The following is a 26,389-nucleotide window of genomic DNA, read 5'->3' on the forward strand; positions in this document are numbered from 1 at the left end:
TAGCATGGATGTGGGGAAAAGGGTAAATTTAGATCTATGTGCAGAGTAGCTCTGGTAAGCTGAATCAGCTCTGCCTAGATGCACATACATACTGTGTTACATGCAATCCCTGTTGTCCTAGTGTGGTTTGTATTAAATGGTTCCTCTCCACTTGCTTTTAGTGCAAATAAGAATAATTGCAATCATGAGCTGTATTGAAAACTGCACACATTTTTCCTTGTGACACTCATGGGCAACTGTCTATATCAGAGACTTTGATGTCAAGACTAGTAGAAGAGATTTTTTTCTTCTGGTATCTGTTCTAACTGTAAATCAGGTATCTGTCTTGATAAGCAATTTATTTTATTTATAATACTGAGTTGCCTTTTGGCCCCAAAGAACAACTGAGACTATCCACAATTTGAAAAAAGTTAGCTTCAAAACTTTGAAACAATACCATGGCAGATTAGTATTATTTAAATTTTTTAAAATGTGGAAGTAATTTCACTTAAAACCAGCCAAAGTCATGCAGAGCAAAAAGTCCCATAGACAATGTACTATCACAGCAACAGCCCTGTCCTATGTTTCCACCAATCTAGCTTTCTTGCTGGTACAACAAATAGCGAAGCCGCCAAAGGTGATCTTAAATTAAAGGTAGGTGGCCTTTCAGATACTCTGGCAACAAACCATTTAGGTCTTTAGAGTTAAGAACCAGCACTTTGAATGGTGCCCAGAAACAAATTGTAAACCAGTGCTGTTGTTACAGAACCTAGTGTAATATGGTCAACAAACTGCATGCCAGAAAGCAATCTGGCTTTCTTTTTGGAACATGCTTTGCGGTAGCCCCACATAGTGTGTTGTACTAGAACATAGCTTATTTTGTACCCCCAGCTTCAGTTTAATTTCTTTGCATTAATGTAACTGATTAGTTTGACACTTTAATCCAATTAATCCATATTTGTTTACTTTTTCTCAAAGGGATCTTTTCTAAGGAGAAAGCATTTATAGTCAGCAAACCTATTAGCCATTTTTTCTTGATTTTGCATCCATTTTGACAATAATAAAACTGCTAAATGGGTAATTCAGAAGAGTTGTATCCAACTAACTCATACTCGGTATAGATCCATTGAAATCAATGCACATACATTAGCCCTGTTCATTGATTTCAATAGGTCTACTTTGACCATAAGCTGGATACAACCCTTGGAAAATAAGAATTATTTTCTATCTGTAGGCTTTGGAGAAGTGCACAACAGCAAGCTACTTTTGCATAGTAAAAAAAGTGAATGTTTTAAGACATTTGGCTGAAAATGGACATAATGACAGCAGACCAGCTGTTTGATACCTGCCGCTGTTTTGTTGGCATCCATCTGTCTTGCAAGACAATGGAGTGGGCCTCTGGGGGTGAAGTCAAATTGCTGTGTTGGCAGTACCAAAGTGACTTCTCTGGGACGCAAGCCTGGACAGTGTTTATGGAAATCCTGGGCTGCCCAGACAACAAGACCCTCCTCTTGGCCTTGGTGATGTGGTCCAAGGGAAAGCAGAGCAATCTGTTTGGAACCAACTTGGCTGCTGTAGTTGCCATCTAACTGTCATAGGGACTCCACTCCGGATATGTGTAGCGTTTACTCCTTAGCCCTTTCTTTAGAATCGAGAGTTTTCCTTCTCCTAGATGGGCTACCATCCCAGGCTCATGAGCCCCATCTGCCCCTCACTTCCTCCTACAGCATGTGCAGAAACCGCCTTCTTGACCATTGGACTCACTATTGGTCATGTCCTCTCAATCCAGAGCCTGTTTTCACATGTTTTACCGTAATGATATTTCTCTTTGAGGGTATCCAAAGCTAGCAGGAAGCACCCCAAGAGAAAAATCAAATGTGCAGGTATGTTGGAGGTCCAGCTGTTCCCTCCCACTGACATATGTTGCACTTTAAATCATCTGCCCACCCACACTTTATAATGCATAAAAAAAATTGGGCCCTACACTGTCTCATAACTAATTGCACCCGCTTAATAATAATAATAATACCACCCGACCCATCTGGCCGGGTTTCCCCAGCCATTCTGGGTGGCTTACAGAATATATCAAACATAATAAAGCATCAAACATTAAAAACCTCCCTATACAGGAGTGCCTTCAGATGTCTGATAGTTGTTATTTCCTTTACATCTGAAGGGAGAGTGTTCCATAGGGATGGCGTCACTACTGAGAAAGCCCTCTGCCTGGTTCCCTGTAACTTCACTTCTCACAGTGAGGGAACCAGCAGAAGACCCTCTGAGGAGGACTTCAGTGTCTGGGCTGAGGCCAATGAAGATCCTTTAGAACCAGTGTTATATGGTCCCAGTGGCTACTCCTGGTCACCAGTCTAGCTGCCGCATTCTGAATTAGTTGTAGTTTCTGAATCGCCTTCAAAGGCAGCCCCACACAGAGCGCATTGCAGTAGTCCAAGTGGGAGATAAGCAGAGCATGCACCACTCTGGCGAGACAGTCTGCAGGCAGGTATGGTCTCAGCCAGTGTACCAGCCGGTGTACCAGTTGGAGCTGGTAGACAGCTGCCCTGAACATAGAATTGACCTGCACCTCCATAGACAGCTGAGAGTCCAAAATGACTCCCAGGTTGCGCACCTGGTCCTTCAGGGGCACAGTTACCCCATTCAGGACCAAGGAGTCCTCCACACCTTCCCAAAAACAGTACTTCTATCTTGTCAGGATTCAACCTCAATCTGTTAGCTGCCATCCGTCCACCATCTGCCTCTAGATGGAGGACCTTCACCGCCTTCACTGGTTCTGATGTGAAGGAGAGGTAGAGGATGCATTCATGTGGACATTTATTGAAGTAAATTGACTTATTTCCAAGCAAACAGTGGAGGTTGTTGTTTATGGCAAATGACAACAAGTTTTTACCTATTGTAAGTAGCTGTATATGTTTGTGTATACTTTAAAATAGAATGTATTGTACATACAACAATCTGTTTGATATAATTATGGCTGAAGATTTAAAAATGCACACTTATAGTATTTTTAAAAAATTCCTGACAATATCAAAGGCATAAGAGGGAAATGTTCTCAACTTGCAAAACTCAAAAGATAAAATATCTCTTTAAAACCAAAGTTTTATTTTGTTATCCTAACATACACACACACCCATATTTAGACAGCAAATGAACAAGCTACCATTGTTGTCATCCTGAGCCTAAGTTGTTTTATTACACTGACAGCACTGGGCTTTTTTCATGTTCCTTTGCATCTACAACATGAAGATTGATAAAGACATTTTTAAAGAAACATATTATGTCCACTGAAAAGAGAACAATGCAACTGTTATGTATATATAGACATTATATTCCACTAATGTGTTTCTCAGAGCATTCCTATGCCATCAATCAAAATCCTACAAATTGGTTCTGTATGAATGTAACCAAGAGAATCCCTCTTACATGATAGTACACCAATTTTAATCTTATTTATGGTATTAATATTGCAAACCAGAATTCCCCTGAGTTCCCTGTGTTTTATGAATGCATCTTAGATTTTTTAATAGCAGTGTAAAAAGTAGAAAGTGCCCACTGAGACCTTTATTTTACCACATATGTAATAGAGGGACCATTATGTCTTGAAGTATATCTAACTAGACAGCTGCTATAATTCATAGATTAACAGGAGTAACACATCTTCTGAAAAACAAAGCTGTAGTATAGAATTCCTAGATTTGCTGAGTTAATCATCTGTGATTGTCACATTTAAGACCAACCACACTGGTAGCCTATATATGATATAGGATTTCATAGAAAGGCTTTTATGGTGCTTGGCACCATAATAGCCCAATATCTTACATATGTGAACTATTCTTGGAAAACATTGCTACAAAATGGGAAATATCCATATTTATTTTTTATCCCATTATATTTTGAGGAGACAGGTGATAAAATAACAAGCATAAAAATGTAAACACAAAACAAAACAAAGTGAGGATCTTCACTTTATCCCGCTGTATCTCAGAGGCTCAGTGTGGGTTACATTTTCCCTCTGGTTTTTCATTAAAGAGAAAAAAAGCTGTTTCCTTGCTGAAATGTTTACAGTTGCCCAGCTCCCACATAACGTTAAGCCAAACCGTGACTTACTACAAACGTGGGGTTCCAAAGAGGAGATTGTAGCACTTTGCTCCTCCCTGGATGTTTTCTCCTACACTGAGCTGAGTTGTGGTTTGGCTTATTGTCCAGACCCGAGCTTGTAGTTTAGCTCTCTCCAGACAAACCACAAGCTGGAACCAAGGTTTATCCTATGGTTTACAACTTGTGGATTGTCTGGGAGAGATAAACCTTGAGCCCTGCTTCAGACAGTTAGCTGAGCCAAACTGCACTTTAACTCAAGCACAGAGCAGTAGCAAAAGAAAAAAGGGGAGGAGCAGGTAGCCACAATCTCCTCTCTAGCAGCCCGTGTGTTTGCTCATTTGCAGTAAGCCATAGTCAGCATTACATGGGAGTTTCATTCTCATAAGATACAGTAAGAATATGGTAAACATGAAGACAAATACCGAATGGGCCACTTCAAAGGAGATTTGGCTCATGATGCTTCTCTACAACTAACCTCACATACAGAGGGCACTCGTCAGTGTAAAGATTTCCACTTGCACAATGGGACTTGCTCTCCTCTCACCATGTGCCCAAATATGTAGGGTTGTAAGAACCTCTAGAGCAGATTTAGGACAAAGGAGATAGGCAGAATGCTACATTGCACAATCAGAAATCCTTGCACTGATTGAAGGATTGCCTTAGTGCTATGTTGGGTGTCTGGGAAAGCATATACAAATGGCTCAATGCAAGTTACTGAAACACTTTTACATACTTGGCACTATTCTCACTAGGAGGAGAAGGAGGACTAATTAGCCTTAGTTCTCTGACATATGCTAAGTATTCGTTTCTTAAGGGGGTATGAGAGAATAGTGATATTTCCCCCTTCCACACAAAAAGTCCAAAAGGTTTTCTCCAGTTATTCTTATCAAAAGTCATTCAGGTTTCTAAATGGGACTTTAGGTTTGTGGTCCAGACCATTCCCTAATTTTGTCAGAGTCACTGCCCATTGACAAAGCACTAGTTGTGACAATAAAGCAACAGGGTTCCAAGATTTGACGCATGCAAGATTGTACTAAGTAAGGTTAAACCAAAACCAAAAGAAAGACTCTAAAATCCTTATGGATTACAATAAAAGTTCCCTTTTTACCCTGCCAACTAGCAACTAGTCTTAGTTCATAACATTCAGAATCTAAAATTAGTATTTATACATAAGCATTGGCAAATCGTTTATGCAACAGGAGTGTGTGAGACCTGAACTTTGAATGTCCCCCTGATGATTGTGCCTCCTTGTGTATGCCTGTAAGATGAGCCAGAATAGCAGATTTTCCATTTTAGTATGTTCCCAGATCTCTTTTTTCAAAGTCAACACTGCTATTGGCATCATTCTATGAAGGGGGTTCAGTGACACATAGGTGAGGTAGTGAAAGTGAAAAGCCCTTTTAAACAAGCTATTATAAATATAGGATAGTCCTGAAGCTTTCTCTCTTTTGCTCCTTCATAACAGTGCAAACTGGATCCCAGGTGAGGATGGTCTCAGTGCTTCTCTACAATCCCAGCAGCATATTCAAGGATACTTGAGCAGTGTAGTTTTTAAAAATGTCATCATGCTCCTTTTAGCTGGTTCAGCAAGTCTCAATAGATATATTTTGAGCAGCAGATGTTCTCCACCATTTTGTATGAAAGGATCTTTAACCACTCAACCAAACTGCTATGAAAACCCTTTGGTTAATTTATCAGAATGCCTGTAGAACTTGGAATTCTGATTCTAAAATCCCAGGAGCTAAGCCAAAGGTAGTCAGAAGGGTCATGATGCCCTTATTACACAGGACTACTATGCCCTCAAAGGGAACTGCTGCCAACAAGAAATGCCTGATAGGCAGGATTATAAGAACTGACATTCATAACAGGTATCTGCTAGCATTTGTATAATTCTTCAGCTTTCTAAAATTCTGTTTAGAACTATGGTCTCTATCTAGAATCCAGCACTTACATATTCTAGTACATATAACGCCATACGTTAAAAGCTGAGCTTCAGTTATCTGCTATACACAATAACCTTTCTCCTTTTTGTTTATAGCATGTTTTCCTCCTGATTAATAACTTTTCATTTGTTTAGTTTGTATGTAAAGATCTATTTGGTGGAATTACAATCTGCCTTCCCATATGAAATATGTTTATGTTACCACTTTAATTATTCATCTAATACAATCTGTAATGGTTCCTTAAAAATTATGTTGGCTCTTTTTCTACTAGTTTTCGTTATACTGATGACTAATCATTAAAATCAGAGCAGAATATTTAAGAGGTCTGTGGTAGCAAATGAATATAACAGACATGGTTCTGTACATGCTGTACTTGAATAGGCCTCTAATCTCTTATTTGAATGCCTTCCAGAACTGCAAAACAGCTTCAACTTTGAGAACAGTTTATGGTTTCATTAAATAATAAAAACAGGAAGAAAGGAGCAGTATTTTATAAAACTGAGAATTAATGTAAGGCTGAAACTGAGTCCCTTCACATTCTGTTCCAAACTATATTATGAATAAAGCATATGGTCAAAGCTTTCACTTTTCTATGCAGCCTATAACAGTAAAGTTTTTCAAAAAATCTTGATATGTCCACTCATGCCAGCAGACACCAAATGAGTTTTTGAGCATCTGATTTTATTTTATTTTAAAATTGTCTTCATGGCCAGTGTCACCCATCAAGTGACTCCTAAACTGTATGAGGCTGCAAGATAACTCTCTGCTTATGATCTGTTCGCTGACAGTGGATTTGTGAGAAGATCAGTTATCTGTCTTTCACAGTTTGAATGTTTCTGCTCTGAATCCATCTTTTCAGTCTTGGTCACTTGCCCAACATGTTTTTTACCTTCAAATCTTAAGGCACTGTTCCATAATAGAATGCTGTAACTTCAGTCTTTCTGGTTCACGAAAGAAAGTTTTTCTTGTACGAATGTTTTCCACCAGTATAGATTTCTGTATCTGATATATGCCACAAACAACAATTAATGAATTGACCATCTTATATCTATCCCCACTCTACTGGAATTCAGAATGACTATAAGATGTCATTCAAATGTGCCACAACTAATCTTTCTCTAGATCTGGCTTCCACAACCTGATATCCTGTATGTTTTGGACTATAATTCCCATCATCTGGGACTGTAGACCATGGTGGCTGGGACTGATGAAAGTTGTAGCCCAAAACATCTGATGGAAGACAGATTGGAGAAAGCTGATATAGATGTAGATGATAGCATGTGAGCATATTCCATCTTTAGTTTGACTGAAAAGTGCTGCTCTCAGTGGGAGATGAGAGTTTTTCCCAGAAGGTTACACATCACAGTGAGGTGGAAGTGTTGGTGTGGCCGCATTTTGAGCGGCTAAACCCCGCCCCCAAGCCTCCCCCCGATTGGATGGCTGCCAGGGGGTGCGGCGCAGCAACAGGGACAGCAAAGCAGGAAATGGCCCCCGCTCACAACTCCTCCCCTCTGGGAGGAGGAGAGGCTTTATTGATGAGAGGTGATCTGTTCTTTAGCTTGAGGGGCAAGACTCTCCAGCAAAACTGGGAGTGAGTGCCATGACCTCACAGATGGTAGCTGTGACCTGATCAATTTGATCAGGGAGAGGCCAGCACTGCAGGATTTTCTTAAAACAACTAATGTTTTAATTTTCTAAAAATACTTTCTTGTTAGGATCGAATTATCACAGGCCTATCATTGCATTCAGGATTATATCTGCTTTTGCAAAACTAAGAAAAACTAGCCTATAGAAGGATGAAGAAATAATGGGGAAAGGGTTCCTTGAAGTTGGGTAATGTATAGGAAGATACATAACTGTTTACCAATCCAGCTAATCCAGCTAAAGTTAACTGTTGTTAGTGGGACTTAAGTTGTTGTCCCATTGACTTCAATGAGATGTAATTTCTAATTCTAGAATATATACTTCTGGTATATATGAGATTATAGGAAGGATTATTAACTGAAGAATTTGCTTATTGGTTGGGCTATGGGATGATCACTAATTGGCTAGTCAAGGAATTAGAAAAAGGTTTAGAAGAATCAAGTGACATTTGTCAGATAATTGTTTATTTTAACCAATGTCACAACTCTATGATAATAACCTTCTTGTATATATTTGATTTCTAACATTACAACGTCAAATTTGTGTAGGCAAGTTCCATTTGATTTCCAAGACTGGAAGAGTTGAAAAAAGTGTAGAAGCCCACTGTGGAGCTGTACTTGCAGGGAGATGGAATTATGAGGGAACAGCACTTGTTACAGGTAAGAGGATTTTTTTTTGGTAAAAATGTGATGGAGAACTGTCTTCAAAAGTATGTCTTCAAAAGTGAAGTATAACATTCATAGAAAAGAACATGTACTTTCCTGAAATGTAGTGACAAAATTAACTTGACTGAAAACATACTAGATGCCTACTGAATACTGAGAGGGGTTAGATTGAGATTTTCTCTTATTGAACACAAGAAGACTAAAGCATTTCTAGATCAGACCAAATGACCATCTTGATCAGCATCCTGGTCTCACAGTGGCCAACTAAATGACTATGGAAAGCCAGCAAGCACAAACTCTTCCCACTTTGGATTCCTAGCAACTGTTATTCAGAGGCACATTGTCCTCTCCATCCACAGTCCTAGGATTGCAAAAGTAATAAATGATTGTTAATCAATATCTCCTGGCCAAGGGTCAGTACCCACTGCTCAACTAGCCAAAGGCTGCATCACATGTGAATAGTTTCAACTCCTATAAAGTTCAATAAGTTGTTAAGCAACCTTTTGAAGCAACACCATGATAAATGCACAGCAACTGCTTGTCATTTAATTCTTGTGTTTATATAAGTGAAAATAAGGCAGAGTTAGGAGTAAGGAGAGAGATAGTCAAGTTTGCTGATACTAAATTGTTGAGGCTGGTAAAAACAGTAAGTAGCTATAGGGCTGGCCCAAGCATACCAGCAACAGAAGCAATTGCACAGAGTGACAAAATTCCAGGATCATTTATTTTTGTATTGTATCCCACCTTTCTCCCAGCGCAGGACTCAAGGCAGCTCACAGCATGAATTAAAATAGATACAACTAAAAACACAATAAATATAAATATAAAAAAACACAAATATGTTACCCTATTAAAAATAACACCAAAAACAATTAAACACATGTAAAAGCACACACATAAAAGGACACCTGCTGTTTGAAGACCCTGTCACAGCGCAACACACAGAACACGATAATCTTTACTTGCTAGTGAAAGCAAAGAGGGGGCCACCCCACCCTCCTGTGGAAAGGCGATGCACCATAACTGTGCAAAGAGGAAGGCTCTACCTCCAGTTTTAGAGAAGGCACATATCAGCAGCTTAGGAGCTTATTTGTGGGGTGTTATCTCCTACTCTTTGACAGTGGAATGGGAAGTTGTAGACTCTCCTTCCTTGGAGCTTTTAAGCAGAGGTTGGGTGACCATCTGTCTTGGATGCTTTAGTTGAGATTCCTGCATTGCAGACTCTTCATAGGATGTTATATTTGCAAATGGTTAACATTTACATGTTTGGCTTTAATCACTTTTGAATGCTTGCAAATAGGTGCAATAAAGATTCTAATCTGTTAATGATGGGACCCAGGAATCAGGATAGTATTTAGTATAGAAGAACTAATATGTAAAACAACACTGTGACAGTCGTTTTAGAAAAAAATAAGGAATAGTATTCTTGGTCATTTATTGTGTAGACAATAAGACACAAAGAAGCATATAGGCAAAATTATAATTTTTGTGCTGTAACAAAACACTTTGGGCCAGCCATGAATAGCTGTTGTCTGTTCACTGTCAAATATTTGCCTATAACAATGAAATACTTTAATGCCAATATGCAGTAATAGCAGGTAGTCTTGTTAGTCCATTAGAAAAACAACCCAAAAGTAGCAGTAGAGTAATATCTTTCTTAGGTCCAACCAAAAAAAAAAACTACCTAATGATCAATGTTTATCTCAGTATAAATTCTTACCTGATGCTTCCATTTCTTTATGCATCTGAATGTCTTGTTACATCCCCTCCTATTTTGCATGTTCTGCCCTCACTTGGAGGAAGAGGGAGAACTGGCTAACCTCCCTGTTCCCCAGCCTTACTTATTGCAATCTTAGCAGATTTAGAAAAGCTTTGGGCCCACACCACCTGTGTCATTTAATCTCAGTGCCCTGAAATAGCCACCCTCCGAGGAAGCATAGTTTTATAACGTAGAGTATGCATCTGTTCCCATTCTATATATTTCCAAGTTCTTGGGGACAAACAGGGTCATGCTCATTCTATCACCTCCTACATGAAAATCACTAGCTATTACATCACTTCTTCCAGTCAATTGAAGCCTCCTGTTATGACCCACTCCCAACCATTGACATACTGCATTGGAGCATGATTTATTACGGTTATTTTGGAGTGGCATAGGAATTCCAGATGAATGAGATGATGTGGCATGTGATTCCTCAAAAAAACATTAGGAAATTTTTATTGTATGCTAAATTTGTTTTTTCAGTGTAGTTAACTTAACACAATGTTAAAAATTCTGAGTGTTAAAACTGAGAATTTTAATTCAGTCATTTGCAAGGTCGTTGCTAAATGTTCCTTTGTTCTAGTTGGTGAAGATGGACAAGTCAAAATATGGTCTAAGAGTGGAATGCTGAGATCAACTTTAGCACAACAAGGTAAGGTGTTTTATATCCTTCTATGTAACTGTAATATAGATAGATAGATAGATAGATAGATATGTATATTTTCCTACATTCCCAGAAGAATTAGTTGGTTCTTCAATAGCCCTGTACCACAAATTGTTGTTCGCATCTGTCTGTCTCACAAGACAATGGAGGAGGGTGCCTTTGGGGGTGATGTGAAATTGTGAAGTCAGGACCACCCTGCTTGCCCACCCAAATCTTGGTAATACACACAAGATGTCAAGTTGTGGATGAGCCAAGTTTTATTATGGACTGACATGACTTTTTATTTGACTGACATGTGGGAGGACTAATGAGCATGGAATTAGTGTCATAGGTGTCAACTCCCTGGGGCCCTGGGTGCCCAAGCACATACAAAATTCCCCATGAAGAGGCCGGGCACCGACAACCCCAGGCACCCACGGTCACAGGGCCAAGCTGGCACTCCTGGAAGTTGGAATGGAGGGGGTGACAAGCATCATCTGCCTGTCCCGCCTTTAATGACGGTAATAGACTCCATTTTCCAGAAGAAGAAGAAGAAGAAGAAGAAGAAGAAGAAGAAGAAGAAGAAGAGGAGTTTGGATTTGATATCCCGCCTTTCACTCCCTTTAAGGAGTCTCAAAGCGGCTAACATTCTCCTTTCCCTTCCTCCCCCACAACAAACACTCTGTGAGGTGAGTGGGGCTGAGAGACTTCAAAGAAGCGTGACTGGCCCAAGGTTACCCAGCAGCTGCATGTGGAGGAGCGGAGACGCGAACCCGGTTCCCCAGATTATGAGACTACCGCTCTTAACCACTTCATCACACTGGCTCTCAGTGCCTTATCTCTCCATACCCAGGGCATGGCAAATTGCTGCACCCCTTGCTGCCTCTCCCCATTCCCCATGCCCAATAAGAGGTGTTCCTATGCTGGCTACCACTTGTAGGAACACTAGTGGTAGCTTCCCAGCCAGACAAATCCATGGAGTGTAAGACTGCACTGGCTTCTAGCCCCAATGGCTATGTTCCACCACTACTGTCAGAGGCAGTATGCCTCTGTATATCAGTTGCTGGGAATTACAAGTGGGCAGACTGCTCTTTCACACATCTAGCTGACCACTGGACTAAATGGGCCTTTCATCTGATCCAGCAGGATTCTTACTATATTCTGATGTAAAGAGAACATTTATTGATTAAGAAGGCTTTCACGCATAAATCACTTGCATGAATTTAAAATGATACCCACAAATCAGGTGTGCATCCATATATGCATTGGAATATGCATATCTGAGTGTGGAGCATTACTCTCACTGGAATGTGCATCCTCATCCACATTCCAGCACATCTGTTCATACCTCTCTCTTTTTGTTAAGCACAAGAGTTATACTGAGTTTAGAATGTTTAAGAAAGCGCTTTAGCTGTTCTTATTTTGATCTGTATTTACTTAGCTGTTGTGTTTTCATTCATTGTTTCTGCTGTTTATAAAAGGTCTGTAGCGTGGTTTAATCTGTGATTTATATAGTCTTTTTTATTAATGTAATTTTGTACACCAACTTGTGAGTGCGGTGTACTCTGAAAGGCAGTTTTATTATTTTTACAAACAAATAGAATAAAATATAACTGAGGATATTTCATTGTGATTTGGAGCTAATGTATTTTAAATATGCACTTTTCAGTACTTTTCAGCAAAATATTTTGTGTTCATTTTCTGTTTCATTGAAAACACCCAACTCTTCTTTACCTTTGTACATTTAGATCTTGCACTCTCTTGACATTAAGAAGTCACATGCAGCTGGGTTTGGTAAAATGTCAGACCTTTATCTCTTCCTTTCTCAAACAAAATCTCTAAATTCTCTTAGCCCATGAAATACATTTCTAACCACAAAAATAAAAGACAAAGAGATTTCAACTGTTTGAAGGAAGTTTCTATCACAAATGCAGCATGTTTTCTCATTTGCTGTGAAAAACCCCCAAGATGAGCCAACAGTACATGTTGACATTTAGTTTTCTATCAACACAGTTAATAGAATGTTTGTGCCTTATTCCTGGCAGGTTCTTGCTTTCTTCTGAAATTACACAAAAGTCTCATGTGTTCTAGCAAGCTAGCAATACTGGATATTATTCTTACCTGATATTTTTAACGTTTTAGACGTATTTGTATATTTTTGAAATGTATTATAAAAATAATTTTAGCACAAGTTAGTGAATGTATTCAGAAGTATTTTAATTTCAAACACAGTTTTTCTGATTTCTTATTAAAATGCTCATCACTTAAATATGAGACTTAGGCCTAATGGACAAATGTACTAAGAGACCAAAGAAGGATAGGATAGGCAAGAACGGAAGGAAAGCAACTTTTTAAAAAGGTTTTATTTTATTTCATAGGCTTATACAAAGTAACATGGATTTTGACCTATAACACATGGTAGATTATGAACAGATACATTCATCTAAAGACTTTCTTTTTATTGTAGAGTGAATTCAATAATTTTCTTCATCAATATACTTCTGTAACTGTTTTTTTTTTGGGGGGGGGAGGTTGGGAATTGAATTAAATATATATATATTCTATTTCGTGTACAGCCTAAACACTTTTTAAAAAGTGCTTGTGACAAAAATTAATTATGTTACTATGAATAATTATAGTGCATAGTGGTGTTAATAGTACAATATTAAGATAAAGGTAAAGGGACCCCTGACCATTAGGTCTAGTCATAACCGACTCTGGTGTTGTGGCGCTCATCTCGCTTTATTGGCCCAGGGAGCCGGCGTACAGCTTCCGAGTCATGTGGTCAGCATGACTAAGCCGCTTCTGGTGAACCAGAGCAGCACACGGAAACACCGTTTACCTTCCTGCCGGAGCAGCACCTATGTATCTACTTGCACTTTGACGTGCTTTCAAACTGCTAGTTTGGCAGGAGCAGGGACCGAGCAACGGGAGCTCACCCCGTCGCGGGGATTCGAACCACCGACCTTCTGAATGGCAAGTCCTGGTCTCTGTGGTAACCCACAGCGCCACCCTTTTATATACTGAAGAAGAGCAAAGGAGAGGAAAATAAACTACAGTTACAGTAGAATTAGAAGATGCTTGCAGTTTTAATATATTAGAGCATGACCCATCCAAACTCAAAGCACTTTGAAGGCTCATAAATTCCAATTGGAGAATTAGACTTGTGCTCACTAATTGATCCAGTCACTCTTCAGAGCACTTCATGTTGACTGGATCATATACACAGGGTTAGCACAATTTAGAATTGCCCCAGGTAATGAAGCAGGTTTGTTCCCCGCCCCCCCCCCCCCCCCGCATGTAGAAGTTAAGCTAGTAAAAACTAATAAATTAGTTTACCTTTCAGATAATAACACATTGTGCTATTTTAGTAATCTATTTGCCCAACTCTTAAATCTAAAGGATAAAGAAAGTCAGTTGAGAATATTAAATCTATCTTGAGCCCTGATTCTTGGTCTTCTGACTCCTCACAGCATTTGCATTCTCTCATCCCAATACATAAATCTGTGGCTAGTCAAAATGCTGTCACTCATTACATGTCCCCGATGCTCAATCATGCTGAAAAGGTTTTTTTCCAGCTTCTGTGTTAGGACCATAACATTCGAATTTCCCCTACCATTGCCTCCCAAATACTGTGTTTCTGGACGTTTCATCGGTTTCTCTTATTGGATATCTTGTTGGAATATAGTGAAAAATGAGCTCCCAATCTTTCCCACTCAAAATTCCTCCCACACAGATACAGTACTATCATCTCTGCTTTTAAAATTCATTTTTTTCTTGCCTTATTGTTAATTTACTACTTCTATTTTTAGTAGAATTTGTACTGATGGTGTTTTTTTTAATTATTTGGTCCAGACTCCCACTTACAGAAACATACAATTTCCTTATATCCCGCCTTCTTGCCCTTTCTCCACTGCCTCTCTTCCAGTTGCCTTGTCCTCCCCACCTGCGTCTTCTGCCTGCTACCGCAGTCCTGTTTCTGCTACAGTGGTACCTCGGGTTAAGTACTTAATTTGCTCCGGAGGTCCATTCTTAACCTGAAACTGTTATTAACTTGAAGCACCACTTTAGCTAATGGGGCCTCCTGCTGCTGCCGCGCCGCTGGAGCACGATTTCTGTTCTCCTCCTGAAGCAAAGTTCTTAACCCGAGGTACTATTTCTGGGTTAGCAGAGTCTGTAACCTGAAGCGTCTGTAACCTGAAGCATATGTAACCCGAGGTACCACTGTACTAGACAGATCACTGTGGGGCTACTCCAGCTTCCTTGTTCAGCCCTAAAATGTATGTTACCCCTGTTGTGCCCTTTCAAGTCTGCAGAACAGCGCTTTGTATTTGTTCCTCAGGCTGGAAAGAGCTGTGAGAGGATAAGTTAAAAGACAGCAGAAAGGGAGAATCATAGTCAAACTCTCATCAGCACATTTGGAGGTTCTTTAAAACCACTGTAATAGAAGCTTGTGTAGAATATATATCACATATTACAAAAGCGAAGAAGTCAAAGCTTAGATAACAAAGGAAGGTATAAAAGGGCAAGAAAACTTATTTTACGTTTCGTTTTCAAAACTCAACCTTTCACTTATTTACTAGGGCCTAATTCAGAAAATACTGTTTGAATATGGGTTCATGGGAACTAGCCATAGCAACCAAAGCACCTTTGCCAATAAAAATAAAATAAACCAAAGCAATCTAATATTCATTGGCATCTTAATTTATTGATTGAGGTGGAAATGATATCTGAAATCTGCACTCCATTGTTATAAAACCCTATATATCTGTAAATATACATGTAGCTTTCAAGCAGTGCAGATTTTACTGTTGGAATGCAGATAAGGCACATGCTAGTATCTTTTACTTTTAATCAGGCAAGTCTCACAGTATTGGAAAAATATGTCAGTGCTGTCTGTTTTTAATGCGTGTGAAAGGAAGCAAAGTTTCACGGGTAGCATCTGCAGTGCACATTGCTTATATATTTTTAATTAAGTAATTTAATTAGTTTAATTAGACCTAGGCATACCAACAGACCTTTTAATCCAAATCTGTAATGATAGCTAATACTGTATATGCCAAGCACAGACCTTCTCAGCATTTGGAATGCAGCTATGTTAACTCATATAGCCAATCTCCATTCTTTATCTTTTCCTGTCTCTCTCAGTGGCAGCAGCAACCTCTACTGTACCTCTCTTAATCTTCAACACCCTTGGCTGTTGTTTGAATCATGTTTTTTAGAGGAGTCTTCCACTAGAACGTTGCTGTTTTATAGCTTTGCTAGTGGTGGTATAGCAATGAGAGAGTCTCAGAAAATGTTAGCATTGAGAAAGTTTGACTTTATTCCATAAAATATAACTTGTGTTACAGTCCTAAAACTAGAGCAGGGTGGGATTATAAGGATTTGGGGATAACAGTGCTATAAAGCCATATCAGAGCCTACAGCAGGTCCTAAAGCTGGGACCTTGTAGATATCAAACAGAGACTAAATTTATATACCACTTCGAAATCGGTCACCTCACAGTCCCTGCAATGAGGCCATTTCTTATACCCTTGCTTGCGTCTCTGGAGCCTACTTTGTCACAGCTATCCAATAAGGGTGGCACTAGCATTGCTATAGTCTAAAGCCATGGTGCTGTTTCAGTAGATTCTTATGTTTCTTGCTGTTGATAGATCTAATGCCAACTTGCAGGATCTAAACAAACTCCAGATGGAGTGATGCAGGTCATGCAATAACCCTGATCCTCTGTCAGAACTATCAATTCTGATCTGGTTCTTTGATATGAGGAACAAGAAACAGCCTGCTGCTAATCCCTGCTATTTGCTCAGCTCCTCCTTCCTGCCCTTCCTGCTCTGCTTCGATCCTGTACAGACATAAACTTTGACATACATCAACACTGAGTTTGGTTATTCCCCTCCAGGTACTCTGGATTAGTCTGATGTGCTGTCTTTTTAAGGACTGAAATTGCTGCCAGCTGGAGCCAGTTGGACTCTTTATGTTTGAACTCATTAGCCCACTGGTGATAAATACGTAACAATAACTAAAGTCCTAAAATCTAAAGACAATATCTAATTCTGCTCATCTGCTTTCAGAAAGGACCTCTGCTCACACAACATGACTTCGTCTGCTCCCCTCCTTCTGCACATGTGGAGGGGTGCAGGAGGGAGGAGAGAAAAGGGAAATCCGCTAGCACAACATTGAATTTCTCTTTAATATTCCATTGAAAACCCTAACCATTTCCACAAGAAGCCAGCCCAGATAGAAACACCTTCCAATAGAGGCTTATGCTTTGTAAAGTCTTCAGGAAAAGAGAATTCCCTGTGTGTCATTGCTTTCTTAACCTATTGGCCTGCTAACCTCCAAGTGCCTTTGGGCAAGCAGGAACGCATCTCACTAGTTGGTGCCCATGGGCCTGTCCCTCCTAGGTAGTGGTTTGTAAGTTTACAACAACAGCTGGGGTTATTGGTTTGTTATGTTCTTGTTTTTATTATGTATTTTGTGTTTTTATCTTGTATTTTTATTCTGTGAACCTCCCAGAAGTTTAATAAATAAATAATAGTTGCATGCCACAGTAGCTGACCTTGGTTACAACTGCCATCCATTTTTAACAGTACAGTCTCTGTAAATTTGCCTTTTTAAAACAGATCAGATATCAGTGCTAGAAAATATTGGGCCTTACTCAGCAAGTTAGCAGGATTTCCTACTAATATACAGTGTTTTTTCCTTTTAAAAAAAATTTTTTAGGGGTACTCTCATTTACCTTGTTGTTGTTTAGTTGTCTTGGTCGTGTTCAACTCTTCGTGACCCCATGAACCAGAGCATGCCTTGGAAACTCTCACTTTCTTCTCAAAGCTTCTCCTTTTTATGTCCATGGAGTTTTCATGGCAAAAATGCTGGAGTGGTTTGCCAGTTCCTTCTCCAGGTGAATCACATTTAGTCTAAGCTCTTGGCTATGACCTGTCCATCTTGGGTGGCACTGCATGGCATAGCTCATAGCTTCAAGCCCCTTCACCACGACAAGGCAGTGATCCATGAGGGGGATTTACCTACTCATATTCAAATACTGCCCCTCAATGAGGCCAAACGTAGATTCACAAAATATTTAGGGGTATGCATACCCCTGCGTCCCCTCAGAAAAAAGCACTGCTAATATATCCTTACTTCTTTTCTCTCTCCCTTTCTCGGGCTTTTCTACAGGCACACCGATATATTCAGTAGCATGGGGTCCTGATTCTGAAAAGATTCTTTATACATCAGGAAAGCAGTTGATTATCAAACCACTTCAACCAAATGCTAAAGTTCTGCAGGTAACCATTACTGTAATGCGAAATGGGATTTAGCCTTTCATATGGTTTCAGGATATTTATATTAATATATATTTATATAAAATATTTATATAATAAAAAACTGTGTGTGCATCAGAAGTGGCTGGGTAACCCCAGCCAGATGGTTGGGGTATAAATAATAAAATTATTATTATGTTATTATTTTGGCAGGAGCATTGTAATTCACAACAGTGTTAAGGACTAACTCACCAGTGTTGGCATAGAGAATACAGTACTTTCATATATGCAAGTTCATGTGTGGAACAGAGCCTCAGTATCCACATTACAACTTTTATTAGGATTATTATTTATTCAGTTTACATACCACCCTTTATCAGAAGATCCCAGGGCGGTATACTATATAAAAAGCACATTACAGAAGATAAAAACATACTGACAGACAGCGTAATAATGATGTAAAGGTAAAGGTACCGCTGCCCGTATGGGCCAGTCGTGTCCGACTCTAGGGTTGTGCACCCATCTCACTTAAGAGGCCGGGGGCCAGCGCTGTCCGAAGACACTTCCGGGTCACGTGGCCAGCGTGACAAAGCTGCTCTGGCGAGCCAACACCAGCACAGCGTACGGAAACGCCGTTTACCTTCCCGCTATAAAGCGGTACCTATTTATCTACTTGCACTTAGGGGTGCTTTCATACTGCTAGGTGGGCAGGAGCTGGGACTGAAAGACGGGAGCTCACCCCGCCGCGGGGATTCGAACCGCCGACCATACGATTGGCAAGTCCTAGGCACTGAGGTTTTACCCACAGCGCCACCCGCGTCCCAATAATGACATAGTCATCATAATAACTGTCCACTCCCCCACAGGCCATAGATTATTTAATAGCCATAGGCCAGGGTAAAGAGGAATGTTTTTTCTTGGCACCAGATAGTTCAAGGCAGTTGTTGTAATCCTGTGAAATAAATGGGCATTCTCTTCACATGGTGCTATAATTCTAATTGTGCTTCTTAAAAGGTAATGCAACTGTTTTATGTACACATAACACTTCTACTTTCCTTAACAGAGGTTGCACAATCGCTCATTAAAACCACAGTTAAGCATTACAGGGGATCAATATTAACTGCAATTAAGGCTAACCAGACTTAGCCAGAATTTGAAATAAGTTTAGAAACTGTGGTTGAAAGTGGTGCTGATGTAATGCTTAATCATGATTGAGGAGGCTGGGGAGAAAGGGATTTGCACTCACTCAAGTAGGGAACCACTGGGAAGAAAAAGCACAAAATCTTGCAACCCAGTCCTGATTGTTTAAGCACAGTTAATCAGTCATGAATGTTAAGTGTGCACCAGCACAGCGTCTTAACAGGACTGACACCTAGAAGTGCATATAGTCCTAAACATTGGAACACATATGGATTCATAACTATTCACCCTACATTGCAGAACCCAGGCCATTTTAAAAAAAATTATCCAAAAAGTACACAGTGGGTGAACATTTATTTTTATCTATCCAAATGTTTTTATATGGATTGTGCAATCTAACTTAGAGAGAGCTCTGTTGCAAAAGTAATATATGACTGATATATACTTAGTTTATTCAGTCTTAGCAGAAAGTTGTTGTGAAAGAGAATGCATAAGCAGGTTGCTTTGTTGTACAATAGATTATGTCATCATTGTACATTGATTTTCCGATAGAGCAATGGTTGCATTGGATTCCCTTGTTGCACTATATTAAAACTCACCTGTCCTCCAGCACAAGAGCCCTTGTGTTAGCAGACAGAGAACACTGGATATGTGGTTGGGCCAGTATTAGATTTTCTAGATCCATTTCAATTGGGGTTTAGGCCCGCTTTTGGCACAGGAACTGCTTTGGAATGCTCTTCCCAGAGAGGTGTGCCTGGTGCTTTCATTACGTATCTTTAGGCACAAGGGGGAAATGTTTTTCTTTAACTTTGCCTAAGGTGATTAACTCTCTATGGGCTTTTAAATGTGTTTGTGGGAGTGGGGGTTATTGGTTTGTTCTTGTTTCTATTATGTATTTTGTGTTCTCATTTTGTATTTTTGTATTTTGATCTTCAGATGAAGGGCAGTATACAAATTTTGTGAATGAAAATGGAATTTACATCTTGCAATTGTAGCTCTTTGTAATATACAAATAATAACATCCTCCTGACTTGTTTTTTTAAAAGTTTATTTCAATTCTATTTTCTTCTACAGTGGAAAGCTCATGATGGAATTATTCTAAAAGTTGATTGGAACTCTGTCAATGATCTTATTCTATCAGCTGGTGAAGATTGCAAATACAAGGTATGTATTATTTTCAACAACAAAAATGCAGTGAAGTAAAAGAGTTTGTTATTCAGAACACATTCCTTTAAATGTCTTTTATTCTTCAGAATTAATATATCAGCCAACCTTATTTATGGCTAAATATTTTTAAAGTACTGCTTATGCCTGCCCACACTAGTGTGCTAGAACAAAAAATTATTTTCATAGAAGAACAGCGAGGTAAGAGCGATTGCATCATAAAAAACTAGATAGATTGGTAAATCAAAACTGTAATATAGATATTACTAAATTAGATCCATTAATTCTAATCAGTCTATTATGAGTAGAACTTAGTTGGATATAACCCATATTACCTCAGTCTGCCCATAGTGAGCAAGCCAAATGACCTTTTTACTTGGATCACATAGTGTTCCAAGGATCTCATGCTGTGTAACTGGTCCAAAGAAGGAAATGCCTGTGCACATACTCTAAATAAGGTGTGGGGTAAGGTGACTATTTGAAGGAATGAACTTCAGAATATCAAACGGGGGGCACGGAATACTGATGATGAGATACATAAAACATCTGAGCAGACCTGGCACTACTCTTGGTTTTCCCCATGTCAATTACTTCAGTAGTACCCCCAGCCACACATATCCAAAGAATCCCATTATTTATGAACCTTAATCCATTGTAGCATGTAGAGCAAAGGGAAAGATCTGGACAGATCCTCCACTTGGAGAGTGGAGATAAAGGGTGGGAGTGGAGAAAGGACTGGAAATAGCCATTGCTCCCACTTTGGGTAATATACAAGAAATGTTATGTAGTTCTGAAACATGATTCATATTTGGAAAACAAGTAAGACTCCTTTGAAATATGATGTCATTAACAACAATCTTTTAATGGTTTTATAGGTGTGGGATAGCTATGGTCGTCTATTGTATAGTTCACAGTCGCATGAGTATCCTATCACTTCTGTTGCTTGGGCTCTGGATGGAGAGTTATTTGCTGTGGGGTCCTTTCACACCTTACGACTTTGCGATAAAACTGGGGTAAGTAACTGATTATTTGAGAATAACTCTTGTTTTGGGGTGTCTGTCCAGTGGGATATCTTTATAAATTATTTCCTGGTGTGCTTAGTAGATTCACTTTTAGAAAAGAATGCTGTATACATTAAAAATCTAAACTTGGACCATAACTTAGAATTTTTAATGTATATACTATATATTTGTTTACTTAGGAGTAAAGAAGAATAGTAAAGAAATTTCACTGGTACATCTTATATTTCCAATTTAAAGTTTTACAGTCAAAGGATTTTCATCTTTTCATTATGCTATGTGATTAATAAGCATTCTTATTTCCCTGTCAACATACAACACTTCCAAGAGAACTGCACTGGTTACTTATTTGCTACTGGGCCATGTTTGAGGTATTACTATTGGTATATAAAGCCTTAGCCACTTGGAATCAGTTTACTTGAGGCATCACTTTACCCCATCTGTGCCCACTTGACTGCTTCAGTATGCGCAACTGGCCCTGTTTCAGGTGCCATATAATACCCATTCTGCACTTCGAAGAAATCAGTATTTTAGTGTGGCAGAAATTACAATTAAAAGGTCCCTTCCTATTGACATCAGGCAGGTGCCTTCACTGTACCCTTTCTGGTGCCTGCTTAGAGCAAATTTATTTAGGCAAGTCTCTCCAGGCATGTAGAAGTTACAAGTGTGCTATTTCTTTTTAGCTACTGTTGATTTTAATAATCATTTGAGTATTTTAATAGCTGCTTTTAAGTTACAATTTTAATGTTTTGTTTTCTATTTCTGGAAACTGCCTAGGGTTTGTTTGCAACAAATCTCTTAAAGTTGGTGGCTTATTTCAGGGCAGGTTTTGAATGTGCTTTGTCAAGCAGAAACGAGGAACTGATCAAAATACCTATTAGACTGAGTAGTGGATGAAATGCCCACAAATGAAATGTGCCTATTCAGGATTCCTGCTGATAAGGGGGAATATGCTGGTAGTGATCACCCATGTTGTGAGGTGGGAGCAGGCTTCCGTTCTTAATGGGGTTGTCATATCCCAGAGGCTAATATAGCATTGAGAGGAATTTGAGTTCCTTGCGGGCAGGGATCACTTCATAGCACTACACAAACTGCTACCAGCTTCTTTTCAGCCTCTGGTAATCTGATTACTCCACTAGGATTGCCACCCTCCCTGTGGGCTGTGAATGACATGGGTCTGAGGTGTAATTGCACACATGTGCTCCTTGACTCTGCACAGAAGTGCTGAATTAGACTTCAGATTTCTATTCATGTATGCATGTTTCACTCAGGTTTCTAGAACTGTTTTGAACAATGTTACTCTCTTTCTTCTTGCTACGCATGCCCAAGAGCTCAAAATGTGTCCAAGTTGACATTTAAATCAAAAGGAAAAAATGTGGTGCTGCAAATGATCATTCACATCGCTTCGCATATATAGCAAATTAGAAACAGATATTAAATGTAGTTAATAAGGAAGTTCAGAAATTATCATTTTCCTCTGAATCTGAAAATCTATTATAAATCATAGCTTCAAGGTCTATTCATCACTAATTTATTTTTACTTCTAAAATACTTCTTACTCAACTAAGTAGGTGGGATATTTAGTTTTACATTTTTTAACTTTCATCTCATTTAATAGTTGTTTTTGCTTTATTTCTGGCTAGAAAAAAAAGGATAAATGGCTATTTCTGATTTAGGTTGACTAAGGTTCTCTGACAATATAGTATTGTTTGGAGCTTTTCAATCATAATCTTTTCAGACCAGAAAGTATGCTGTTCATAAAATAAGCTGCGATTTTGTGCCAAAATAATTGATTTTCCAAAGACAGTGTTTGCAGCTGAAGCATTAAAGTAGGTAAATTGCTAATCAATCATGAAGACTAGTTCTTGTTATAGTGATTCACATCTGCCATAGTATATTCTATTTGATCATAGTTAAATATAATTATAAAGAGTGAAATAGAGTTTCCTCCAGGTACTGGCATGAGAGTGAGCTAAGTTTGTAACAGTAGAGTTACCATCCCTTTCAACACCTTACCACTCCATGAAAGGGTCTCATGCTAGTGTAACTTTAGTATGCAATAGTCTGGTATTAAAGTGTTCTATACTGAAATATTAAAAATGCTACATAAATTTTTATGTTGGCTTTTAAAAAGAAAACTTTCTAATACATAACATCTTTGATATGATTCACATTTCCCGGTTTCATACATTACTCTCTTGTCCTCTCTCACCCCATTCCACACTCGCTTGTCCTTTAATACTTCCTTCCTCTCTGCTTCCTCTCAGTCTTTGTCTCCTACTTCTCTGTTCTGCATACACTGTTCATGGTGAGGATTCACAGCCACAAAAGAAAGACAATATAGGTGCTTTACATCTCAGTTATGAACATTATTAGCAGACAATAAATCACGTTGCACTAGTATTTTACAGTCCAGAAGTTGACTTTCATTTTACAACAGCTTGTGACTTCTGGTCCTTCCTCAAACAACTGTTGTCATATTTGCACCTGCTGTACAGCTGTAATATTTTGAGTGGTGCCTTAATTTTCTTTGACTAAGCAGTGTGCCACCACCTATTACCTAGCCTGACTCAGATTATGAATATTGGAATCCATGATTCATCAGTCACATAGCGCCTCTTGTTGTGCTGACTTCAGCGATAGCTGCGCAAAGCCTCTTCAGCAAAGCAGGAGGAGGAACGCTCCCGCTTCACTGAAGAGGCTTTGCGCAGCTATCACTGAAGCCAGCACAGCACGAGGGAGAGCTGCACAGCGCCTCTAGCGCCTCTTGTTGTGCTGGCTTCCCAGCGAAGCAGGATGAGCGACGGAAGGGGCTCCATAAGACGCACACACATTTCCCCTTACTTTATAGGAGGAAAAAGGTGTGTCTTATGGAGCGAAAAATACGGTACATTGTTGATAATGCAATAGATAATTGAAGAATATGTTTGAAAGTAACACTAGCCTAGTTAGAACATAATGCTAAACCATGGTTTGCACAACATCAGTGACAAGGAATGAACATGAGCAAAGCTTTAAAATGAATCATTCCCAGAGATGTGAAGGCCTGGAAAGAAACTGGAAAAATCAACCCACCCAATTTTCCATTCCCCCCCCCCCCGCAATTTTCCTGGGAAAAAATGAAAGAATGGGAAAATGGGGGGAGTTTGGGTACCCCCCCCATTTTTCCTGTTTTTTCCTGGGCTTTCACATCTCTAATCCTCTGCTCCCATGCAGCTGTGAGAAGGACTTTGCCAGTGTTTAGTTTCATGTTCCCCTAATCTTGACTTGTTGCATAGGAACCAGGGATCATGGTTTATTTCAAACTAGTCAGTTTCAAAACAAGCAAACTTCAAACCATGAGTTATGAAGCTGGCTTGTTTAACTAACCAGAGTTTCTGATAAACCACAATCTCTGGTTTATATGCAACAACAAGTCAAGATTAGGGGAAAGTGAAGCTAAATGCTGGCAAAATCCTTCTCCAGTCTACGCAGGAGGTGGAGAAGGTAGGGGGAGTGTGTGAGCCCAAGGCTTTGCTTGGGCTCATTCCATCTCATGCATGTAGTGCTAAATAGTGGTTTAGTGGTATGTGAGAACATGGCAAATGAGTCAGAAACTTTCCCCCAAAATCTGTCACGACAAAGCCATAATCTGAATAACTTCTCTGTATGCATTGTTCGCATTCGTAGGCTTACTAATTTCAGACTGCAATCTTATTCATATTTACTTGGGAGTGAGCCATATTCAAAACAGCAGCATTTACTTCTAGTAGAGCTTAATAGGATTTCAAATTACTAAATTTTCAAATTGTAAATTATTTGCAACTCAAGATGTGGCCTGTTGAATTCAGTTACACTTCTTAGAATTCAGTTACAGCCTAGAAGAGTGTTCTTTAAATTAAACCTCATTTCTTCTTTAATTGAGGCGCCCGCCCTGTGGAACACCCTCCCAGCAGATGTCATAGAGATAAACAACTACCTGACATTTAGAAGACATCTGAAGGCAGCCCTGTTTAGGGAAGTTTTTAATGTGTGACATTTTAATGTATTTTTAATCTTTGTTGGAAGCCCCCCAGAGTGGCTGGGGTGCAAATAATAAATTATTATTATTATTATTTATTTTAACTCCATTGAAAATCTGAGAGAATACTTTGTAATACAACAGTATAGAGTTTATGCTGGATTTCAGGAAGAATCCTCTTCACACATGAAAATTTCATTCAAGGGGGGCAGAGAATTGGGGGGAAGCTGTACACCTGTACTTGTTAATAACCTAACCCAGCAGCTGTGAGGTAATGGGCTAGGAGCTGATCAACCAGTCAGCTTCTGGTTTATTGCAGCATCACTGCCTCATGAAGACCAACATCTTGGGTCAGGGCATTACCAGCACTCCACGCATCAGCATTGGCGGCCACATGCTTGAGGTGGTGGACTATTCTGTCTACCTGGGCTCCACCATAGCCAGCATACTTTCCATTGACACTGAGCTGGAAAAGTGTAGGTAAGGCAGCTATGGCAATAGCTCTCTCCAAAAGGGTATGGGAGAATGTTATACCTGCGAGGAATGACATCTAAATCCATATGTGCTGTGTCCGGAAGATTTTGGGCATCGCGTGGCAGGGTTTCAAAAAAAGATGTGCTCTAGCATACCCACATTCCCAGTATGTTGGCACTTCTGTCTCAGTGACATCTACGTTGGCTTAGTCATGCCCACAGAATGGAAGATGGCAGGATCCCCAAGGATGTGCTCTACAGGGAGCTGGCTTCAGGCATCAGACCTGTTGGCAAATCAACTCTGCATTACAAAGATGTCTGCAGACGTGGCATGAAGACTGGAAACATGAACCCTGCTGTGTGGGAGCCCCTTGCAGACGACCTCAGTGCTTGGAGACAGTCAGGTTGTGTATCCACAACAGTGACCAGAGGAGGAATGACCACTGGGAGGGAGCGCAGAGAGAAGAAACACCATAGTGCATCTGTAACAGTGAAACCAGATGCCTTCATCTGCCCCAGCTGCAACAATCCCATATTGGTTTCTACAGCCACAACAGGCGCTGTAACTCCAACAGTTTG

At 39.6% G+C, this 26,389-nt stretch overlaps 2 protein-coding genes across 4 annotated transcripts in view; one reads left to right on the plus strand and one right to left on the minus strand.

Annotated features, from left to right (window-relative positions):
- The window catches only part of IFT80 (intraflagellar transport 80), a 63,208-nt gene that overhangs the window by 6,889 nt on the left and 29,930 nt on the right, over nt 1-26,389 (plus strand). For all 3 annotated transcript variants that reach the window (XM_083442090.1, XM_083442091.1, XM_083442092.1), the window contains exons 4-8: nt 8,228-8,338; nt 10,690-10,758; nt 17,929-18,038; nt 20,229-20,318; nt 21,194-21,331. In XM_083442090.1, coding sequence (XP_083298216.1) covers nt 8,228-8,338; nt 10,690-10,758; nt 17,929-18,038; nt 20,229-20,318; nt 21,194-21,331 — 518 coding nt within the window. The remainder of the gene's footprint in view (nt 1-8,227; nt 8,339-10,689; nt 10,759-17,928; nt 18,039-20,228; nt 20,319-21,193; nt 21,332-26,389) is intronic.
- LOC310678457 (putative membrane protein C3orf80 homolog) overlaps nt 24,107-26,389 on the minus strand; it is a 63,200-nt gene continuing 60,917 nt past the window's right edge. The window contains exon 2 of the mRNA XM_083442447.1: nt 24,107-26,094. Coding sequence (XP_083298573.1) covers nt 26,089-26,094 — 6 coding nt within the window. The 3' untranslated portion in view covers nt 24,107-26,088. The remainder of the gene's footprint in view (nt 26,095-26,389) is intronic.

This window comes from Podarcis tiliguerta (genome assembly GCF_965153285.1).
Source record: "Podarcis tiliguerta genome assembly, chromosome: 5".
NCBI lineage: Eukaryota > Metazoa > Chordata > Lepidosauria > Squamata > Lacertidae > Podarcis > Podarcis tiliguerta.